The sequence below is a fragment of the Mus caroli genome, chromosome 13, assembly GCF_900094665.2.
Source record: "Mus caroli chromosome 13, CAROLI_EIJ_v1.1, whole genome shotgun sequence".
Lineage (NCBI taxonomy): Eukaryota > Metazoa > Chordata > Mammalia > Rodentia > Muridae > Mus > Mus caroli.
The window spans coordinates 30,370,577-30,391,431 of record NC_034582.1 but is presented as its reverse complement, the minus strand read 5'-3'; the positions used below and the strand labels follow the sequence as shown (position 1 = coordinate 30,391,431).

At 42.4% G+C, this 20,855-nt stretch overlaps 1 protein-coding gene across 1 annotated transcript in view; it reads right to left on the bottom strand.

The window, feature by feature from the left end:
• Positions 1-20,851, bottom strand: part of C13H6orf201 (chromosome 13 C6orf201 homolog) — a 30,170-nt gene extending 9,319 nt beyond the window's left edge. Inside the window, exons 1-3 of the mRNA XM_021180199.1 lie at positions 20,546-20,851; positions 11,910-12,108; positions 232-454 (exon numbers count right to left, since the gene is read on the bottom strand). Coding sequence (XP_021035858.1) covers positions 232-454; positions 11,910-12,108; positions 20,546-20,720 — 597 coding nt within the window. The 5' untranslated portion in view covers positions 20,721-20,851. The remainder of the gene's footprint in view (positions 1-231; positions 455-11,909; positions 12,109-20,545) is intronic.
• Between the last annotated feature and the right edge of the window lie 4 nt (positions 20,852-20,855).

Genomic DNA, 20,855 nt, shown 5'->3' with positions numbered 1-20,855 from the left:
AACATATACACATACATCATGTATACACATATTATATTACATATAATATGTATATATGATGTAAGTGTATATATTATATATAATGTGTGTGCAAAAACAATTAAATAAAAAGAGGTCATGAATTTGAGAGGGATGGGAAGCAATGTAAGGGAGGATTAGAGAGAGGAAAGGGGGGGAAATTATATAATTATAATTTCAAAAAAATAGGCTTTTGGCACTAGGAAGTCTTACGTTTTTTGCCATGAATCGATGCTGCCATGAGCACTGGAACATTGAGTCTCCTGACATGGACTGGAAAGCACTCACAGCCTTACAAGCAGAGGTGACATCTCTGAACACCACAATAGCACTTTGTCGTCCACAAGGAGTGACTGAGATAATTGGGCCAAGTGCTGACAGTCTTTGGATAACTGATTTGAGGTCCTCTGTGGGTTGCAAGTTCTTTTTGGTCCACCTGACAAGGGAGAAAATGGGAGGAAAACAAATGAGAATACCCACTGCCACCCTTCCCTCAACATACAGGTTGTAATATGCTAGCTATGAGAAACTAACTAGTGAATGGAAAAGTTAATGGTAATTATTTATTACATCTTTTTGAGATAATATAATTACATCATTTCCCCTTCTCTTTCTTCCTTTAAAACCCACCCTCTAACCCTCTACTCTTTTTCAAATTTATATATGCAGTGTTCAATTTTATGGATGTGAACAGAAGAAACCATTAATGTGTATTGACAAATGACAAATGCCTGATGCCCATCATATGTTATCCCTTGAAAAATGATGCCAGAGATTAACGATGAGATTAATGCCACTGTTTTCACAGGCTGAGGTTGTAACACTGATAGAGTGGAGCTTTTCTAGAGTGAAATGCCTCTGAAAAGTGCCAAAAAATTCACTTAAAAAGCCAGGCAGAGTCCAGTACCACCATACCCTAGAAGACAACTACTGTCCAAACATCCTGTTTACTACAGGCAAAATCTCTGTAGAAAACATGGAAAGACACTATGTGAGAATCTTTATATTGGAAGTAGATCAGGAAGGGTTGAAGAGATGGTTCTGTGATTAACAGCACTGGCTGTTCTTCCCAAAGACCCAGGTTAAAGTCCCAGCAGCCATGTGGTAGCTCATGTAATGTCAAGTCCAGGGCATCCAAGTCAAATCAATCAAAAAGTCACATTGAAAATGGCTGTGAAGGGTTGGAGAGATTTCTCAGTGGGTAAGAGCACTTGATGTGCAAGCCTATTCTGTATCCACATAAAAGCTGGGCAGGACCAGCTATAACCTGTGCCTGTAACCCTCAACAGTGGAGATGTACCAGTGTATAGACCACAAGAAGAATGGTGGCTAAAGTGTGATCTTTTCATAGAGTGGAATGTTATTAACATTAAAATGGGAGGAAAGTCTGACACACATTACAAGGTGAATTCACTGTGCCAAGTGAAATAGCCAAACCTAAAAGAACAAGTATAATTCCACTTACCTGAAACACATTGAATGGGCACGTTTATAGACTGGGAAAAAATAATGGTTGCCAAGTGCCATAAAGATATGGAACTCGGGTATTGTTATCTTATGAGTATAGAACTTCAGTTGGTGACTCAAGGGATGATCAATGTTGGTGACAGAATATTGGTGCAAATGGACTCAGGGCTACTGATCTGTACACAAAGTCATGCTTCAACGACAAATTTAAAGCTTTATAGATTTTACTGTAATTAAAATATCTTTACAAAATCAGTAACAAGAAAATTGGGAGACATGACTCATTCAATAGACAGAGGGAAAGCATTGGACAAAATTCAGCACTGCGTCATGATAACAATTACAAAGACAGCAACAGGAGAGAACTTACTAAACTACTAAGGGGAATTTACAGAGACTTATAGTGAACCTTTTATTGATTTTCCACCTCAGAATGAGAAAAAATAGCAAGGATGCATACTTCTGCCGCATTGTACTGGAGACCTTAGCTTTTGTAATAAAGTAAGGGGTAAAAGGAATAAAAATAGAAAATTAAAACATAAAAATGACCCTGCATAATTTGCAGGGAATTATACGATCCAGCAATCTCACTTGTGGGCATTTATCCAAAAGAAATCCGTTATCTCTCTATATATAGATTTTATAGTTCTAATCCTGTGTGTATTATAACACTGTTCACAAAAAAATAAGATATTTTCCTGTCTTCTGACATGGATTTTTTTATGGCTTCTACTCCGTGGTTTCAGGTGCATTTCCTTGAGATTTGGTCCTTGGAGATTTTTTTTTTGGGTGGGTACAGTGAACTTTTATTGATGGTATTCAAGAAAGTAGAGAGGGCTCCCTAAGCCCTCCTGTTATTATGGGGGGTCTGGGATGGAAATTGTGAGGGAGATCAGTGGCCCAGAGTCCTCAGTGTAGCCCAGGATGCCCTTTAGTGGGCCCTTGGATGCCTGCTTCACCATTTTCTTTTTTTTTTAATTTTTAATATTTTTATTACATATTTTCCTCAGTTACATTTCCAATGCTATCCCAAAAGTCCCCCATAGCGCCCCCCCCCACTTCCCTACCCACCCATTCCCATTCTTTTGGCCCTGGCATTCCCCTATATTGGGGCATATAAAGTTTGCAAGTCCAATGGGCCTCTCTTTCCAATGATGGCCGACTAGGCCATCTTTCGATACATATGCAGCTAGAGACAAGAGCTCCGGGGTTCTGGTTAGTACATCATGTTGTTCCGACAATAGGGTTGCAGATCCCTTTAGCTCCTTGGGTACTTTCTCTAGCTTCTCCATTGGGAGCCCTGTGATACATCCAATAGCTGACTGTGAACATCCACTCCTGTGTTTGCTAGGCCCCGGCATCGTCTCACAAGAGACAGCTATATTTGGGTCCTTTCAGCAAAATCTTGCTAGTGTATGCAATGGTGTCAGCATTTAGAAGCTGCTTATGGGAAGGATCCCTGGATACGGCAGTCTCTAAATGGTCCATCCTTTCATCACAGCTATGAACTTTGTCTCTGTAACTCCTTCCCAGGGTGTTTTGTTCCCAATTCTAAGAAGGGGCACAGTGTCCACACTTTGGTCTTCATTCTTCTTGAGTTTCATGCGTTTAGTAAATTGTATCTTATATCTTGGGTATCCTAAGTTTTGGGCTAATATCCACTTATCAGTGAATACATATTGACTTCACCATTTTCTTGATGCCATCATACTTGGCAGGTTTCTCCATGTAGCATGTCAGATCCACAATGGCTACATTGTGTGTAGGAACACAGAAGGCCATGCCAGTGAGCTTCCTGTTGGATGCCCTGGATTTGATATTACATGAACTGCCACATGGCTACTGGGATTTGAACCTGGGTCCTTGGGAAGAACAAATTGTGAGGGAGATGCTCAGTGTTGGGACAGGGACTCCTCAGCAACTGAGGGCCTCTCTCTTGCTCTCAGTGTCCTTGCTGGGATGGGTGGTCTAGGGTTTTCTACTTCTTGGAGGCCATGTAGGCCATGAGGTCCACATCCCTGTTGCTGTAGCTGTATTCACTGTCATACCAGGAAATGAGCTTACAAAGTTGTCATTGAGATCAATGCCAGCCACAGCATCAAAGTTGGAGGAGTAGGAGTTGCTGTTGAAGTCACAGGAGACAACCTAATCCTCAGTGTAGCCCAGGATGCCCTTTAGTGGGCCCTCGGATGCCTGCTTCACCATTTTCTTGATGCCATCATACTTGGGATGTTTCTCCAGGTAGCATGTCAGATTCACAATGGCTACATTGTGAGTAGGAACACAGGAGGCCATGCCAGTGAGCTTCCTGTTCAGTTCTAGGATGACCTTGCCCACAGCCTTGGTAGCACCAATAGATACAGGGATGATGTTCTGGGCAGCCCCACGGCCATCATGCCACAGCTTTTCAGAGGGGCCATCCACAGTCTTGAATGGCAGTGATGGGATGGACTGTGGTCTTGAGCCCTTCCATGATGCCAAAGTTGTCATGGATGACCTTGGCCAGAAGGGCTAAGTGGTTGGTTGTGCAGGATGCATTGTTGACAATCTTGAGTGAGTTATCATATTTCTCGTGGTTCATACCCATCACAAACATGGGGCATCAGCAGAAGAGGCTGAGATGATGACCCTTTTGGCCCTACCCTTCAAGTGGGCCCTGGCTTTTTACATGGTGGTGAAGATGCCAGAAGATTCCATGACATACTCAGCACCAGCATCGACCCATTTGACTTTAGCAGGATCTCGCTCCTGGAAGATGGTGATGGGCATTGATGACAAGCTTCCCCTTCTCAGCCTTGACTATGCAGGTAAATTTGCTATGGGTGGAGTCAGACTGGAACATGTAGACCATGTAGTTGAGGTCAATAAAGCGATCATTGATGGCAACAATCTCCACTTTGCCAGATGCAGCCTGGTAACCAAGCATCCACTATGGCCATATCTGTTCACACCAACCTTCACCATCTTGCCTACAGCTGGTATTACTACACAAGAAGATGGTTGTCTCTGGAACAGGGAAGAGCAGAAGCAGAGACTTTCTTTCATGGGTTTTCCTTCCCCGGTTTTGGCTCCAAGTTTATTTTCTTAGGGTCGGAGCTCCATGTCTAAGTTTCTTTCCTGGATTATTTCTCCCTCTTGCAGGATCCTTTTACTATCATCAGAGACTTTGAGAGCAGACAAGCAATTTTTTTCCAGGACCTGCTTTCTCAGCAGTCCAACAGCTGGCAACTGCCTAATACTATGTGATTGTTCTTGAAATGTTGAGAATGGCAAACCCTACACATCACAACAAGATGGCTTTGGTGTCTTACTTCCTAACTTAGAAGGGGTTCAATGGCTATCATTCCTGGCTTCACCAAGAGAACATTCTAAAAGCAGCAGGATCTGGGCCCCACTCCTGAGGTGACAACTCGAGTAGTCTTTTGAGGTTCCAGCAGGGTTAGTGTGACTGTGCACAGGCAAGCAAAAGGGATAGTTTAATAGTCTGGGACTCTGCCTAAACTGGTTATAGACGGCAGCTCCTCTTCCTCCTCCTCTTCTTCTTTTTAAAGATATACTTATTTTATTTTATATGTATGAGTGGTTTTCCCATGTGTATGATTGAGATGTTTAAAGAGGGTATTGGATTCCCTGGAACTGAAATTATAGATGATTGTAACATGTGTGTGCTGGGAACTAAAGCGGAGTCCTCAGCAAGAGCATTTCCAGCTCTTAGCCACTGAGTCATCTCTCCAACCCAACCCCCTTCTTCTAATGATGCACCTGGAAGACCCACTCCTTTTTCACAAACACTGCACACGCACACCCTCTCTGAAAAATGCATCCAGCAACCGTGGACCTCTACCTGCTTTAGGCTACATATTCACTTCTCTCTAAACAATGGAATAGGTTTCTCCTCCCTTAACATCAATCTAACTTAGTTTCTTTTCAAATGTACTTCCAATGTATTTAGTTACATAGAATGGACAGGCTGGTCTAGCCTGAATTAGTTTTAGTTGCGCATGTAGCAAGGCAAAACTATATCTTCAAGTGAATTTATAGAGAGAATCTATTTACTATCCAATGCCTATGTATAATCAAGTGTGTCCTCATTAGAATAGGTGTGGCCTTGTTGAAGGAGATGTGTCACTGTGGAAGTGGCCCTTGAGGTCTTATGTTTAAAGCTCCACCCAGGACAGAAGAGCCAGTCTGTTCCTGGCTGCCTTTGGATCAAGCTGTAGAACTCTTGTCTCCTCCAGCACCACATCTGCCCTAAAGCTGCCAGGATTCCTGCTATGAAGATAATGGCTTAAAGCTCTAAATCTGTAAGGTAGCCCCAATGAAATATTTGCCTTTAAATGAGTTGCCTTGTCATAGTGTCTGTAATGGCCGGTTTTGTGTGTCAACTTGACACTGGCTGGAGTTATCACAGAGAAAGGAGCCTCAGTTGAGGAAATGCCTCCATGAGACTCAGCTATAAGGCATGTTCTCAGCTAGTGATTGGGGGGGGGGAGGGGATTCAGCCAATTGTGGGTGGTGCCTTCTCTGAGCTGGTAGTCCAGGGTTTTATAAGAAAGCAAGCTGAGCAATCCAGGGGAGCAAGTCAGTAAGTAACATCCCTCCATGGCCTCTGCATCAGCCCCTGCTTCCTGCCCTATGTGAGTTCCAGTCCTGACTTCCTTTGGTGATGAACATCAATGTGGAAGTGTAAGCTGAATAATCCCTTTCCTCCCCAACTTGCTTCTTGGTCATGATGTTTTTTGAAGTAATAGAAATCCTGACTAAGACAGTGTCTCTTCAAAGTAGTAGAAACCTAACTAGGACAGGTGCTTACATATGATCTACTTGTAGTATTTTCATATGAGCATATGATCACCTTCATCATGTTCACCTTTTTTTGTCTGTTTTTTTTTTTTTTTTTTTTTTTTTTTTTTTTTTTTTTTTTTTTTTTTTTAATGACAGTCGCTAACTATGTAACGCTGACTTCCCTGGAACTTGCTATGTAGACCAAGCTGACCTTAAACTCACAGAGACTCACATGTCTCTGTCTCCCAAGTACTGTGACTAAAGATGTGCAACACCACTCCTGACAATGTTCACCTCTTTTATTTCCCCTTCTTCTTCCCCATCCTAGAGTCTTTTATATCCATTATAGTCCCCCTTTCACTTGTGTGTCTCCTCCTGGACAATTTCCCATATAAAAGAAAACATGCATGCTGGCTAGTTTTATTGTCAACTTGACACAATCTAGAGTCTCCTGGAAGAGAGAACCTCAATCGCCTTGTTTAGATTGGCATGTCTGTGGGTTGTTGCCTTATTAATTGATGTAGGAGGGTACAGGTTACTGTGAGAAGCATCATTCCTGAGGCAGACAGTCCTGTTCTGTATAAGAATGGTAGCTAAACAGGAGCCTGAGAGGGAGCAAACAGGAGAGCAAGACAGCAAGCAGCATTTCTCTATAACTTGGTCTCCAGATTTCTGCCTTGAATTCCTGCCCTGCCCTTCCTTGATGATTGATAATATCCTGGAAGTATAAGCCAAATAAAGCCTTCCCTCCCCAAGTTGTTTATGGCTGGAATATTTTATCACAGAAATAGAACAATATGAAAATCATGTGTCTTTGTACCTGGCTTGTTTTGCTTAACATGATGATCTCCAGTTCCATCCACTTTCCCTCAAACAACATAATTTCAATCTTTATGATTGAGTAGAAATCCACTTTATACATTCAACACACTTTTCACACATCCATCCGCTGATGGACAGCTGGCCACTATGAACCATTCTGTGATAAACATGAGTGTGTAGGAGGCACTTGTATGCTGACTTCAATTCATTTGTCACTACTTCTTTGATTGCATCAAGAGGCCACATCCAGAGATTGGCAAACATTCTAGGCTTGTTTAACTGCAGTGTTTGCACAATAACGAGATTGATTGCTTGTGACCCAGTGCATTTTTCAGAATGTATCTCTAGAGTTTAACAGCAAATGACCATAAGTGAGAACAGAATACTCATTCATATACATATATGGGACTAGTTTAGGAGATTATTGGGGCTGACAAGTTGCACATTTGTCAAGCAAGCTGGAAAATCCAATGGGAGTTCACCTTGCAGTCTGGAAACCAAAGGCTACCCTGAGGCTAGAATTTCACCCCTTTATGGGATCTTAGTCTTTTCTATTATTATTTTAAACGGACTGAATGATAAACCTACCACACTATGGAAAACCTCTACTCAGTGACCACTTATTTGAATGCAAATCTCATCTGCGTAATACTTTTATAACAACACCTAGACAGACACACGTTAAAACAAACCATTGGTACTATATACTGTGCCAAGCTGACCTGTATACTTAATGGTCATGTAACCGGGCTGCAGGTCATCACTTAGATTTTTTTTTTTTTTTGGTTTGTCTTAAATCCATCTGCAGTAAGCAACATAAACATTGTCTTGAATGCCTACTCACCAACCAGGTGGGAGCTTAGGCTGGAGTAGCAAACAAGCACGTTCTTACAGTACAGCATGGTAAACGTATATGTGTATGGTAGAGATGGATGTAGGCATTTTTCTCAACCTACTTTTATAAGCATTAAACCTCTCCTCTAGCTCATCACTCACCAAAGGTAGTTGAAAGGAAAAGTTTAGGACAAGGCCAAAGTGGACCTGTTTAGAAATAGTTCTTTGGGGGCAACTCCAATCGTCGTTATCAGGATATCAATCATCCAGTTGATTAGTTAGGGTTTTACTGTTGTGAACAGACACCATGACCAAGGATACTCTTATAAGGCCAACATTTAATTGGAGCTAGCTTACACATTCAGAGGTTCAGTCCACTATCATCAAAGCAGGAACATGGCAGCATCCAAGCAGACATGGTGCAGGAGGAGCTGAGAGTTCTACATCTTCATCTGAAGGCTACTAGCAGAATGCTGACTTCCAGGCAGCTAGGATGAGGGTCTTAAAGCCCACACCCACAGTGACACACCTACTCCAACAAGGCCACACCTACTCCAACAAGGCCATACCATCTAATAGTCCTACTCCCTGGGCCAAGCATATACAAACCATCACACCAGTCCTCTAGCAAAACACCAATATAAATCAGCAGCAGCATTCCAGTTTATTCAGCAATTACCACTCATGAATCAGCAGCTACAGACCAGTCCACTCAGAAGACACCACACATGAACCAACAAGGGCAGTTCAATCCAGAAGAAACTGCAAAGCTCACCAACTGCCCTGAGTCCTCCGAAGCAGCAAGAAGCCACAGGAATCTCTGGAAGAGTTCTTTGGTGAGTTTTCTCTTTATAACATCACCACAAGCAAAGCTTAACAATGTAGTATAAGGCAAACAAATACATGCTCATACCATCATCGACCAATAGCAAGGCAGAACAAAATGAATCAATGCTTGAACTCCTACTGTCTGTGGGGTCATATTTATATTCCTTTTAACATCATGCAGCATGTTTGCTTAGCAAAACATTCTTTCACCTGTGTTCCCCAGCAAAACATCCTTTGACATAACTGACTTTCCTAAGAAACCGGAAGTTTTTACTTCAGATGGATGGAGCACCCGTTGCTTCTCTGGGGCTGGTGCCATGAAAAGCTTGACTCAAACTGTCGACAACAGAAGGGGAGTAGAATCAATCCTACTACCTACTACCAGGCCCCAATCTCAGTTACTACTGTGTTGTTTTAATGAAAAATATTTTAGAATCTAAAATTCTAAAGTTCCCATGTGGATCATTCAGCCATTGTCTATTTGAGACTCCTTTGTTGCCCTTTAAAAAGAAAAAGAAAACTGAACCCCAGAGCCCATGAATATAACATATTGAGCCAATAAATGCAGTTTCCAAGTAATTATAATTTACCTGCAGTTTCCAGAAAGGATTTACAATATTATAAAAAGTGGGGTCTGGCATCCTGCCAAGTTCTCCAACAGAGGTAATATACCACCATCTGTGACTCTAGATGCTGGGAAAATCTGTTTTTCAGCATGGTATGGCTTTGGGAACCGCTGTTTTATTTACATAGCAAAGTGGAAGAATTCTTGTTAGATGTAGGGTTTGATCCTATGACTACCGTCACTGTGTGTTATGACTTAACTGTGTTACCTACAGTCGTAAGATAGAACTTTGATTCTCCATGCCATATGGGTGAGACCATTCGTAAGTGGGATTAATGCCCATCTGACAGGAGTATGTTAACTCTCATCCTAATAGTACAAAATTAGTTTATTACAGGTTGTGAAGATGTCTCCATGAATAAAGTATTTGCTGAGCAAGAATGGAGAGACCCAAATTCAATCCCCAGCACCCACATAAAAGCTGTCTATGGCAACATCTATAATCACAGTGCGGAGAGATGGAGACAGGTTGGTTCCTGGGCTCACTTGCCAGTCAGTCTAGCTAACTTAGTGAATTCTATCTCAAAAATAAGCTGGAGAGTGATTGAGGAAGACATCTGACATTGGCCTCTGGTCTACGCACACACACACACACACACACACACACACACACATGGTCATACACTCACACACAGACACACACACACACACACACAAATAGGAGGTTGTTACAAAGAAAGCATATCCTATTTTCTTTCTCTTTCTCTTCCACATGTGTCTACTTGCCCTCCCAACTAATGCCATGTTTTAAAGCAGTGCCATGCCCTCACCAGAGGGAAGGACTTTCTATCATCTAGACTCTACATTATGCTGGCTGTCTTGGACTTTCTATCACCTAGAACCATGAGCCTAAATGGAGATATTTTCTTTTCAAGTTATTTAGTCTCAAGTACTCTGCAACAACAAACATAGACAAGTGAGGAAAGCTGGGGGTGGGAGAATTGTTTGTCCAAAGTAAAATTGCCAGTCCTGAAAGCATACATATAAATAACACTGTACCGACGGACTAGGTTACATTTAGGAACATATATTTATGCATTAACCATTAGTGAAAAAAAGAGGCTGGAAACTTAAAGGAGAGTGTAGAGGGGGTATGTAGAAGGGTTTGGAGGGAGTAAAAACAAGAGATAAATGATGTAATTAATCAAATAATCATGTCAAAAATCCATTGCTAAAGAAAACAAAGTGGTCATTAGAACCATGGCATTGTCAGGACAGTGAAGTGATTCTGAGACTTTCAAGGGTAAAAATTATTTTAATATATTCAAATTAAGATTATGTAACCATGTTCAGAGGGATCTCTTTTAAATCAAATATCAGCATCATAAAAGGTTGCTTTAGGCTATGATGTTTTCACATGGCATGACATGTTTACTTAATAACGTACTATGGCCTATGAAAATATAGCTTAAATATCAACATCCAAGCATGGACACCCATCTTCACATATTTCCTTCGACCAGCATGCATCTACTCTCTGTAAAAGTGAAGACTGTTTTGATCATTTGTGGGGTTTGCTTCTTTGTATAGGGGTGACGGCTTGTATGCTTTTCTCTGTCTACTTTGGCATGACCATTCGTATCACCCGTGTTCAGCTCACATTTGGGCAGTCACATTGGTGAGACTTTATGGATATAGCTTTTGATGTTACTAGGAGACACAATCTCACTATCTATAGATTTTTAAATCCAGTCAGAGACATGAGGGGACAAGTAGACAAGTACATTTGTTAACTAGAGGACGCTTCTAGAATAGGCAAATTCATGAGCTAGCCTGTATGCTCTCATCTTAAGATCAGAGAGGAGTCTGCTTTTCTTCTGGCAACCCGCTAACAGTCTTTTGAATGTCCACGGTGTGCAAAGCACAGGTATCATCTTGGATAGTATAGTCAGTGATATAAAAGCAGCAAGCAGAAACACGGCATCTGTTTGGCTTGAGCAGAGAAATGTACCAAATAAGGTACATTTTTGCTGAGTAACCAATGCTTAAGACTTGAAGTACACCATCTCCTTTCTTTCCTAGCCTGAGGCCAGCTATTCCTCACTTGTGTTTACTACAAGAGCTCTCAGCAAGTCTCTAGCTTCCACCTGCTTCCATGCAGGCCTGAGAACACTTAAATCTATCTTGTTCCACCATTGCAGTGGCTCTTCCTTTCCCAGTGTTAAAATCTGGCAGACTGTGGATAAAGCCAAGACTCTATGGTCATGGTAATGGTAACATCGATAAGAATGGCTCCCTCTCCAACAATTGTCCTCCAGTCCTGCAGATCTCTGCTCACTGGAGCAAAAGACAGTAGGTAGGGTAACACACTACCTACTTCCAGGAGTTCCCTTGCACTGAGTTTCTTCAGTAACTTGGCAGGTGTGAAAGAAGAGGTAGTGTGCTCTTTTGTAAGGGAAAGCCTGTTCCATGTCCTCCATGTTTTGCAAAGACCACATTAAATCTTTTTGTGAAGGAGATGAGGAGTTTCTGCTTGTGACCATTCTGTGTTCTGTAAACATGAGCATAGAACAAATATTCAAAAGCCTACCTGGCAACGATGGTGCCCATGGGCGGCTCGTAGGTGCTTTTCTGCCACAGGTGACATTTCTTCCAGTTTCCACTGATATTGTTGATTATCCTTCTTCTCCATGAGGGCATAAGGCTTGGCTTTGGGGAGAGACTGATCTCTTTTGGTAACTGATGTCTTGCTAAGATCTTTTCTAGACCAGAGAACTCAGGCTTCTCACCTGGTGGCAGAATAAGTATTAACAGAATTCAGTGTTTATTCCCACCCCTGCATAACACGGTTCTGAAATGTGTTTGTGTGTGTACATGGAACACACACACATCTTGCTGAGGATGGAACGAACTCAGGGCTTCCTGTGTGTTGGACACACCCTCCATCTGTATTTTTGCAATTTAGTAATTCCTTCTTAGCTCTGCCATCCCTTTATCCCAGCAATATTACTTATATCTTAGTCTAAGAGATGCGTTGACTATAAGTGCCTGAATTAAGTATGCTAAGACCACTAGCATGTAAATGTTGTTGGTTCCTTATGTATAGTTTGTAAACTAATAGTAAGTTATAATACAGCTGTTTATTATTATTATTATTATTATTATTATTATTATTATTATTATTATTATGCATCTTGCTCCTAATTTGGAACACCATCTTCCTATTTTGCCTAAGAAGTATTCGGCATTTGGAGACCCAATAATTGAGACTTGGGATTACAACCTGTGTCTCCTACTGCTGGAATTCTCTGAGTGGTGAGTAGCAGTCAGAATGCCAGAACGGAGGGTGGGACCGCCTTGAGAGGATGAGGTGATTCCAGCAGTTTACACCCTGCCATCAGAAACAGAATGGCGACCCTCTCCGGCCAGCCAGCCAACAGCTCTGTGAGAGGTACCTGCTGCTGGTTATTTCTCCAGGTGATCTTGGACCAGCTCAGATTCTCTCCTCTTCTCACTTGTTCTCAAGGAAACAATGGAGTGCTCAAAAGGTGTCAAGATAAAGGAGAGCTAGCTAGACAACTCAGGTTCTCTGCCAATCTTTCAGTTAGTTGGAAGCATGATGTTGTTCAATGTCCTAGCTCCATGACTCAGATGACCCCAGGGTGTGAAAACCAGGATAGGCTTCTTTCCGGAGTCACTCAGCCATGGAGCCAAAAGGACACACACAGTCAATACCTCAGTGACCCTGAGAAGTTTCTCTGGCCTGGGGAACCAGCTACCAAGGTATCATGGCTTCTGTTGTCCCTTCCTGCCTGTTTGTGAGTAGTAAACCCGCTTTGTTTGGCTCTTGCAGGGCAGGGGTTGCCCTGTCAGACTGGACTCAGACAAGTAAAGCATGAGCAATGTCCAGGCTCACTGGGAGGCTGCCTTGTAGGCTCTTACTCGATGTAAGAGGGGGATCTATAACGTCACTTCAAGATTTGAGAAGATACTCCAAACACCAAGGAGGGGCTAGTAGCCCATTCTCTGGGCTGTGGGATTGATACACTGAAATACAGACAGAAGAAAGAAAGACATTTGGCAGATGACACCCGGCAAAGGCAGGACTCTGCATTCCCAAACTCACTCTTACCAAGGCCAGCTTAATCTTGCTTTTAATCTTAATTCAGACCTGTTCATTGCATTCTACATTCATGTCACACTCATTGACTGTGTCTCATTGAGCCAACTGGCCCCTAACAAAATTTCTTTTCTGCTGCAAGTCATGAAATTAGTACCTGAATGGAACAATACCTTTTCTACAATGAGACATTCTTGCCTCAAGAAGTGACTGAGGTGGATGCTCACAATCAGCTATTGGATGGATCACAGGGCCCCCAATGGAGGAGCTAGAGAAAGTATCCAAGGAGCTAAAGAGATCTGCAACCCTGTAGGTGCAACAACAATATGAACTAACCAGTACCCCAGAGCTCTTGACTCTAGCTGCATATGTATCAAAAGATGGCCTAGTTGGCCATCACTGGAAAGAGAGGCCTATTGGACATGCAAGCTTTATATGCCCCAGTACAGGGGAACGCCAGGGTCAAAAAGTGGGAATGGGTGGGTAGGGGAGTTGGGGGGAGGGTATGGGGGACTTTTGGGATAGCATTATAAATGTAATTGAGGAAAATACGTAATAAAAAATATTAAAAAAAAAAGAAGAAGAAGTGACTGAGAATTGCAAACAAAGCTGAGGGGGAGGGAAGAAGGAAAGAAAAGGGAGCAAAAGGAAGGAAAAGCCAGCAAGTTGAACTACACAGTATTTATTTGTGACATAGGTTACCTGAAGTATATGATCATACAGATTTCTTAACTCTTCATCAATTGATAACAATTTAAGAACAAAAAGCAAGCAGCTCCACAACCCATTTACAAAAAGCAAGTAGCTCTACAACCCATCTGGGTGTATGAAAAGGTAGGACATAGGTCATCCACTTAATGCTGGAATGGCCACACAGAGGTTCAGTGTAGATTCAATAGTTCTAAATTAGCTCAGATGCCCATCATTTCAGAATAAACAACTGATGGTTCTTCCTATAGCATGGAAATGAAGGGAGACCCTAAAACACCAAGAATCTTCTCAAAAGGACCATTGCTTGCTAATTTAACTAAATGGCATATGACAATGAATAGGTCCACCCCAAGGGTCTCACACCTATCCCAAAATTGGCTCAATAACTGAACTGTGAACCATGATGAAACTGTCTCTAACTACTGCCCTTGGTGGTCATTTACTTATCTCACTAACCAGGAGCAGCCCTCCCGTGACCTGACTCCACCCCTACACACAACACACACTGAGGGAGGTGGTGATAGAGTGATAGAGAGGAGGGAGAGAGGGAAAGGGAAGAATGAGAGAGAGAGAGAGAGAGAGAGAGAGAGAGAGAGAGAGAGAGAGAGAGAACAAAGAGCTATATTCCTCTCTAAGGAGAAGGGATACCAGAATCTGCTCAGAGGGGCAGGATTTATACATTTGGGAGTGGAGTGATTTTCTTTTCTCCCTCAGAATTGGCTAATTTGGACTAGCATGGTCTAACTGGTTCCTGCCATAGAAGTGCTTCCCTGTCTTCTCAGGAAAAGTAGGGGGCAGAATCAGGAAGTCAGATGTCCTAGATATTAACTGAAAAGGACACTGATGTCAAAATTGAGCTTTATACTCAGTTGAGTTCATTGAGCTCAGGTACTGACTTGCACCTGTTTTGTTGGTGGGGATGGTGGTAGTCTTTTGCCTCAAGTGAATTGTTTATAAAATTCTTTTTCTTGCATACTACAACGGTTTGAATGAGTATGCCCTAAGTGCCAGTGTATAGAGAGTTGGTCTCTATGGAGATGCTCTTGGGAGGACCTATTCTTTAAGGAATAGGGTCTAGGGGAGATACTTGGGTCATTGAAACATGTCCTTGAAGAAGACAGTAGAGCCCTGGTCTTCTCCTCTCATTCTCTGCTGTGGTTTGAGATGTACTCACTCACTTGTTCCTATGCACACAGTCTCTGTGGTGCGCCAAACCATCCTCATCAGACCTGAGCCAATGCAGGAGTCACTGCATTGATTCTGCTAGAATGGATTGCCTGGGAGCTTCATGGATTGGGCACTGACACCACTACGCTCAGTTTTGTTTTGTTTTTGTTTTCAGTCTGAGTGATGAGGATCCAAACTCAGGGCCTTCTGCTTGGGCAGCAAACCCTTTACCGACACTCCCTGACCTTCATGCGTCTCATTAAATGGGATTTCCACTATAGGACAGTTACTCCAGTCGGACACTTCTAAAACAAGGCATCTAACTGCTACCCAGGAGCACTATGGTACTAGTGTTATCGTTAATCCCCATCTGTGGTGAGAAGAGGAAGCACCGTGTAAGCAGAATCTCTCCAAAATTCAAACCTGCTTCTCCGACCTCAATCACGTACTGCATCTTCAGTTTTAATGTTGTGTTTGCATAGCGGAAATAATACATGAGAAGAGTCCCATTGGAATCAAGTTAAACCATTCTGAAACGTCTACAGTCCCTCATCCTGTCCTCTGTTGGGTGATGCCTTTTGCCTGTATTTTTTTAGGCAGTCACACATATATTTGTATATTCAAATGCATAGTTGTCTTTGCATATAAACACAAACATAGAATGAATCATACTATATGCCTCCTTTTGCAACATGTCCATTAATACACTGTGTCTTCTAGGTATTTGAATGTCAAGCCATTTTATGAATCGAATCTTAAATGTTCTCCAAAAATCCATATACTAAAGACTTGGTTTCCCAGCCTGTGGTGCTGTTTGGAAGTGAAGCTCATGGGATGGGCACAGGGAAAGTGAGTTAGGTCAGTGAGGGCGTGCTCTTGAAGTGGATAGTAGGATTCTGGACCCTTCTTACTTCTATCTTTGTTTCCCAGTCACCAGTTTTGCTCTATTTAAGATTCTCAGTACTGATGAGACGGCTCAAGTAATTAAGAAGACTGGCTGCTCTTCCAGAGGTCCTGAGTTCAATTCCCAGCAACTACATGGTGGCTCAGGACCATCTATAAAGGGATCTAATACCCTCTTCTGGCATGCAAGTGTACATACAGACAGAGCACAAATATATTAAAATAAATAAATAGTTAAAAAAGGAAAGCTTCTCACCATGAAGTTCTTCCTCAATACAGGTCCAAACACAATGGAGCCAACTATGAAGTGAAATCTCTTGAAGCTGTGAACCTTGAAGTTGCTTTATCTCAGGTATTTGTTAGGTATCTCCGATAAAAAGCCAGCTGACCAACCATCTTTATAACAGGAGTCCACCAGGCTGATCTAATCATTTACTCTTTATGCCACTGAATGACTTTTGGCTGTTGAGTTCCTCACCACTATAAACAATCCTTTGCCACACTCTGTACAAGGTAGGGGTGTGTGTGTGTGTGTGTGTGTGTGTGTGTGTGTGTGTGTGTAGATAAATGGAAGGGGGAATTGCTAATGTGAAGGACAAGCATATGTAAGAAGTTCTGGATTTTTCTGTGGCATCTGTGGCATAGTCTGAAGATATAAAGTACTCCATAGGTGGATGGTCTGAATGCTTGACTTCAGATGGTGGTACTATTTTGAGTACACTGGGGAGTGGACTCAGGCTGGAGGAAGTAGGTCATCATGGGCAGGTCTTTGCGGGACACATTATTCCTGTCAACTTTCTGTTGTGCTTTCTGCTTCCCTGGTGAGCTGTGTCACTTGTCTCCACAGTCATAATACTCAGTGACCCTCTAAACCAAGCGCGTCTTTCTTTTAGTTGTGTCTGCCAGGTATATTGTCAAAGTGAGAGATGGCTGATTTGTGACATTTTATGTTTTGGTCTAGTGGACACCAGGGTTCCCTCTGCACATAAAATGCCTATATGTACATGGTTTATATGTTTAACTAAAACATTCCCTGAGGCACTGAGGGTTTTCTTAGGTACAGATTCATTGTGGTTCCACACACTATGTTATTTTTCTTTCCAGAACCCGGACTTTAAGAGATCTTGTAAAACAAGCAAGCAAGCAAACAAACAAACAGATAAAAACAAACAAAGACACTAACCAGCTGAGTTAGGCCATGTGTCTTTTTTTAACACCTGCTTTATTAATTTTCTAACACTGTTGTAATAGTACCTCAAATAGATCGCAGATGGATGGACTAAAACAACAAATTTATCTCATGGCTGGAGGGGATCAATAGGCCCATGCTCCCCCTGGAGCCCCTGTCGGGGGCATCTTTCTTTGCCTTATCCTAGTTCCTGACATTTTTCCAGATGGTCACAGAAATCCTTGGGACTCCCTGGCATCACTTTCCATCCCTGCCTCTCTTGTCCCATAGCCACCCTTCCTTCTGTATCTTCTCACAAGATGCTCGCCTGAACATAATAAATTATACTCATTCCCTTGGAGATAGTATTCCCAAATGTGGCTACCATATGGGTTGCTAGAGTTAAGACTACAGTGTATGTTTTGAGAGGGACACAATTCACCTCTTAACACTGGGAAGCATGCAGTGGTCACTGGCTGGTACCACAGCTGCCCTCTAGCCATAAAACAAATAGGGCAATGTTGGAAGCCACTTGTATTAAGTATACACATATATGTATACATACTTTTATATTGTATATAACACAAATTTATATAATGTACACACACACACATACATCTGGAGGTATAGGGAGCAAGAGTTGGGATTTTCCACAATGTTAATTAATGCCTTGGAAACTAACGGTTTTGAGCCACACTGAGTAGAATCTCAAGAGGTATTTGGTACAGGTTAAGGAAATCTCACTTGAAATAGGATGGAAGAGTTCTGTACAAAAGCTGGAGAATGGTGATGCTATCATTTGTATATGCATTTCTTTCCAAATTCCTATCTTGGTGTCAGAATGATGGTTCAGTGGTTAAGAACATTTGCTGCTCTTAGGGAGGACCCTGGTTGAATTCCCATCCCCCACAAGGCAGTTCACAACTCCAGTACTGTACTGGCTATTTTTGTGTCAACTTGACACAGCTGAGTTATCACAAAGAAAGGAGCTTCAGTTGAGGAAATGCCTCCATGAGATCCAACTGTAAGGCATTTTCTCAATTAGTGATCAAGGGGGAAAGGCCCCTTGTGGGTGGGACCATCCCTGGGCTGGTAGTCTTGGGTTCTATAAGAAAGCAGGCTGAGCAAGCCAGGGGAGGCAAGCCAGTAAAGAACATCCCTCCATGGCCTCTGTATCAGCTCCTGCTCCCTGACCTGTCTGAGTTCCAGTCCTGACTTCCTTTGGTGATGAACAGCAGCATGGAAGTGTAAACCAAATAAACCCTTTCCTCCCCAACTTGCTTCTTGGTCATGATGTTTGTGCAGGAATAGAAACCCTGACTAAAACAAGTACCTAGGGACTGACTGCCCTCTTCCAATCTCTGCAGGTATCACGCACACACACACACCATGTACTTACATACACAAAGGCAAAACGCTCATACACAGAAAGTAAAAATAAATAAATCTTTAAAAAAAAAGAACTCATTTTAAAATATTTACTACCTCCATCCAAGAAGGTGGGAGTTGGAGGTAGAGCGTTTCGAAGATGAGGTGGTCATGAGGGAAGACCACTCAGGATCAGTGCCCTCATAAACAGACCTGAGAGCCTTTGCCTCTCTCCTCATGGGGCAAGAAAGAAATGAAAGGGATTGTTGTCCGTGAGTCAGAAAGCCCTCAAAAGACACTGGGTCTGCTTTGACCTTATTCCTTCCAGAACTCCAGAATGGAAGAAACAAGTTTCTGTTGTTTATGAACTATCCCTGAGAGTGGAATGTAGGTACAAAACCTGGCCTACCTAGATGGGTAGGGAAAGGGAAATATTGGGCAGAGAGTGAGAAGAGGAGAGGCCTCCAGCAAGGATCCCATGTGGTGCTGGAGAGAAAGGCTTGCTAAGTTCCTCTGCCAGAGAATAGGGGTGTTGGGGTCATGACCTGGTGTTTTACTGCCAGGAAAGAGGCTTTTCAGTCTCTCCCCTTCCTTTCCCTGCTCCCACACTCTTGTCAATAGTACAGAAGCCACTGAAGGCAAAGGTGACACAGAAAAAGAAAAGCTCAGCATACCACCACGCCTTCCCTTGGCTTCGAAGTCTCAGTACACCAGAGCAGAGGGAAGCAGAAGTAACTTTAACGTGCTGTGAATGAATTTAGAGTGCTTGTATCAGAATTGGTATTTCATTACCAGTCTGACCCTCCCCCAAGCTAAGAAATTTACCTGTAATTTCACCTAAAGTAAGCAACAAAATCGAATGGATCAAAAGAAAAAGCTGAGGCAGGGGCAGAATGGGTCTGGAAGGAGCTGGGGGGTGTTAATATGATCAAAATAATACACTGTATGGAATTCTCAAAGAACTAATAAAAAAAAGTGGGGAGAAAGGGAGAGCTTCTAGAAAGAAGAAAATGACCTTCTGCTTCTCTCTGCCAAGTTCAGTTTACTTAAGCTAACATACACTTGAAATTTAATAAAGCCCTCAGGTCGACTCTAAGGTGCCTGAGCCAGCATGCTGCTCAGTGAGCACTCATTTCCTATCATGTCTGGTAGCTTCTAATTGAGCCTATGTGGTGGCCTAATACTCCTTGATTTATTTATCCATTTTCTGGATACCTGCAGCTCATCCTGTGGATTGCCTGTCCACGCAGCTATTTTATTCAAACTGCTTTAAAATAAATCTGTGTGCTCTTTATATAATATGTAATGTAAACTGGATATATGGATTCATCCACAACACCCTGGATTAGGAAGTAGAGATTCACTTGAATACAAGCGACCAATTTTGCCCCAACAGTTTAAAGTCGTTGTGTAATATGAGCCACACCTTGAAACCTCTCTCCACCAATCTCAAAATCAAACCCTCATCTTAATTTGTAACTTGAGTACATCTGTACGTGGCTGTATGGATTTCCATCTTTCTACGGGTGTGCTTTGCCTAGAGATGAATGGCATCTTATCTTGGCTCATGAAAGATGATGTAAAGAGAGAAAAAATGATCTCAACTCATGGGCAAAGCCCACAGGCCACTTTGAGAACATAGGCTTCTCAAGCCGTAATGTGGCAAGGGTCTCATGAACTGAGGGCACCTGTAATGTCAAGAAGTTAGTACCCACATCTAGAAGAAGAGGGTTCACATCACCATGCAAATATACATATAAGCACTCTCGTCCGCCCTTTCCCTACATACATTTGTTTTTGTCCTCTTCGCTTCTGTAGGAATGAAGCACTTCCACCAAGTGATTTGGGAGCAACTTGTGAAGGTTCGAGAGAAGGTCAAATGTGTGATTCAAGACGTCAGGCTGGGCATAATTTTTTGGCATTTTTTCAGTAAAGAGTTGTTCAGGGTCTATGTCCACGTCCATGATGGTCTTCTAAGTTACAAAGGCAGCAGATAACGTGAAACCTAGCGACTTGCCATGCAAGTCTTCTTCTCCGGCTCAGCTCGCTACCATCTCCACGAGGAGATGGTGGAACCTGCTTTCTGGTCTCCTTTGCAT